General features: G+C 37.4%; 1 protein-coding gene across 1 annotated transcript in view; it reads left to right on the top strand.

The window, feature by feature from the left end:
• LOC107645644 (cytochrome P450 71D11-like) overlaps positions 144-1,084 on the top strand; it is a 1,805-nt gene continuing 864 nt past the window's right edge. Inside the window, exon 1 of the mRNA XM_021104082.1 lies at positions 144-1,052. Within this exon, the coding sequence (XP_020959741.1) occupies positions 168-1,052 (885 nt within the window). The 5' untranslated portion in view covers positions 144-167. The remainder of the gene's footprint in view (positions 1,053-1,084) is intronic.

Here is a 1,084-nt window from a genome sequence, read left to right as displayed (position 1 = left end):
ACTTCAATTATTTTTAATATATATTTATATTTTAGTATATTTTATCCTAATTACTAATTTTAGTGTACACCTAATTTTTCTTATATATACATAGATTTGGAATTGCCGCGTTAGCAAACCTCAAAAACTTTTCACTCCTTATTTACTCCTTTGTTTCATATCCATCCATGGAAGTTCAGATTTATCACTTGCTAGCCCTTTTCTCTTTGTTCCTCTTCATCATTGCCGCACTCAAACAAAACAATGCCAAGAAAACCCACAAAATTCCAAATATACCCCCATCACCATGGAAGCTACCTATCATAGGAAACATGCTCAACCTTGTTGGTTCTGCACCACATAGAAAACTAAGAGACTTAGCACAAAAATATGGACCTTTAATGCATCTTCAACTTGGTGAAATCTTTTTCATTGTTGTTTCTTCACCAGCGTATGCTAGAGAGATACTGAAAACCCATGATGCGAATTTCGCATCACGGCCGTACTCTCTAGCATCAGATGTGGTGTTCTATGGTTCCACGGACATAGCATTTTCGCCATATGGTGAATACTGGAGACTGCTACGTAAGATATGTACTACCGAAATTTTAAGCGCGAAACGCGTTCAATCACAGTTGCCAATGAAGCAGAAAGAGGTCAACAACCTCATCAAAGGGATTGCTTCCGAGGAAGGATCCGTTATCAATCTTAGTCAAAAAATTATATCATTGATGTTTTCTATTACTTCCATGGCCGCGTTTGGCAAGAAGTACAATGAACAAGAAGAGTTCATTAAAGTTGTTAGAGAGGTTTTGAAGCTGGCTGGAGGTTTTTACATTGGAGACTTGTTTCCATCGGCTAAATGGATTCAGAACCTCACTGGGATGAGGCCTAAGCTTGAGGATTTGCATAGGAGAGTTGATAGGATACTACAGATCATCATCGATGATCATAGACAATCAAGAACTGATAAAGAAGTGGAGGATCTTGTTGATGTTCTGTTGAAATTTGAGGGGAATAGTAGTGATGTGGATCTTCCCTTAACCAACAACAATATCAAGGCTATAATCTTTGTAAGTATATTCACTTTCTTGCATATAGAGAA

The sequence above is a fragment of the Arachis ipaensis genome, chromosome B01, assembly GCF_000816755.2.
Source record: "Arachis ipaensis cultivar K30076 chromosome B01, Araip1.1, whole genome shotgun sequence".
Lineage (NCBI taxonomy): Eukaryota > Viridiplantae > Streptophyta > Magnoliopsida > Fabales > Fabaceae > Arachis > Arachis ipaensis.
The sequence above is the reverse complement of the archived record's forward strand: the minus strand, read 5'-3'. Positions and strand labels throughout refer to the sequence as shown.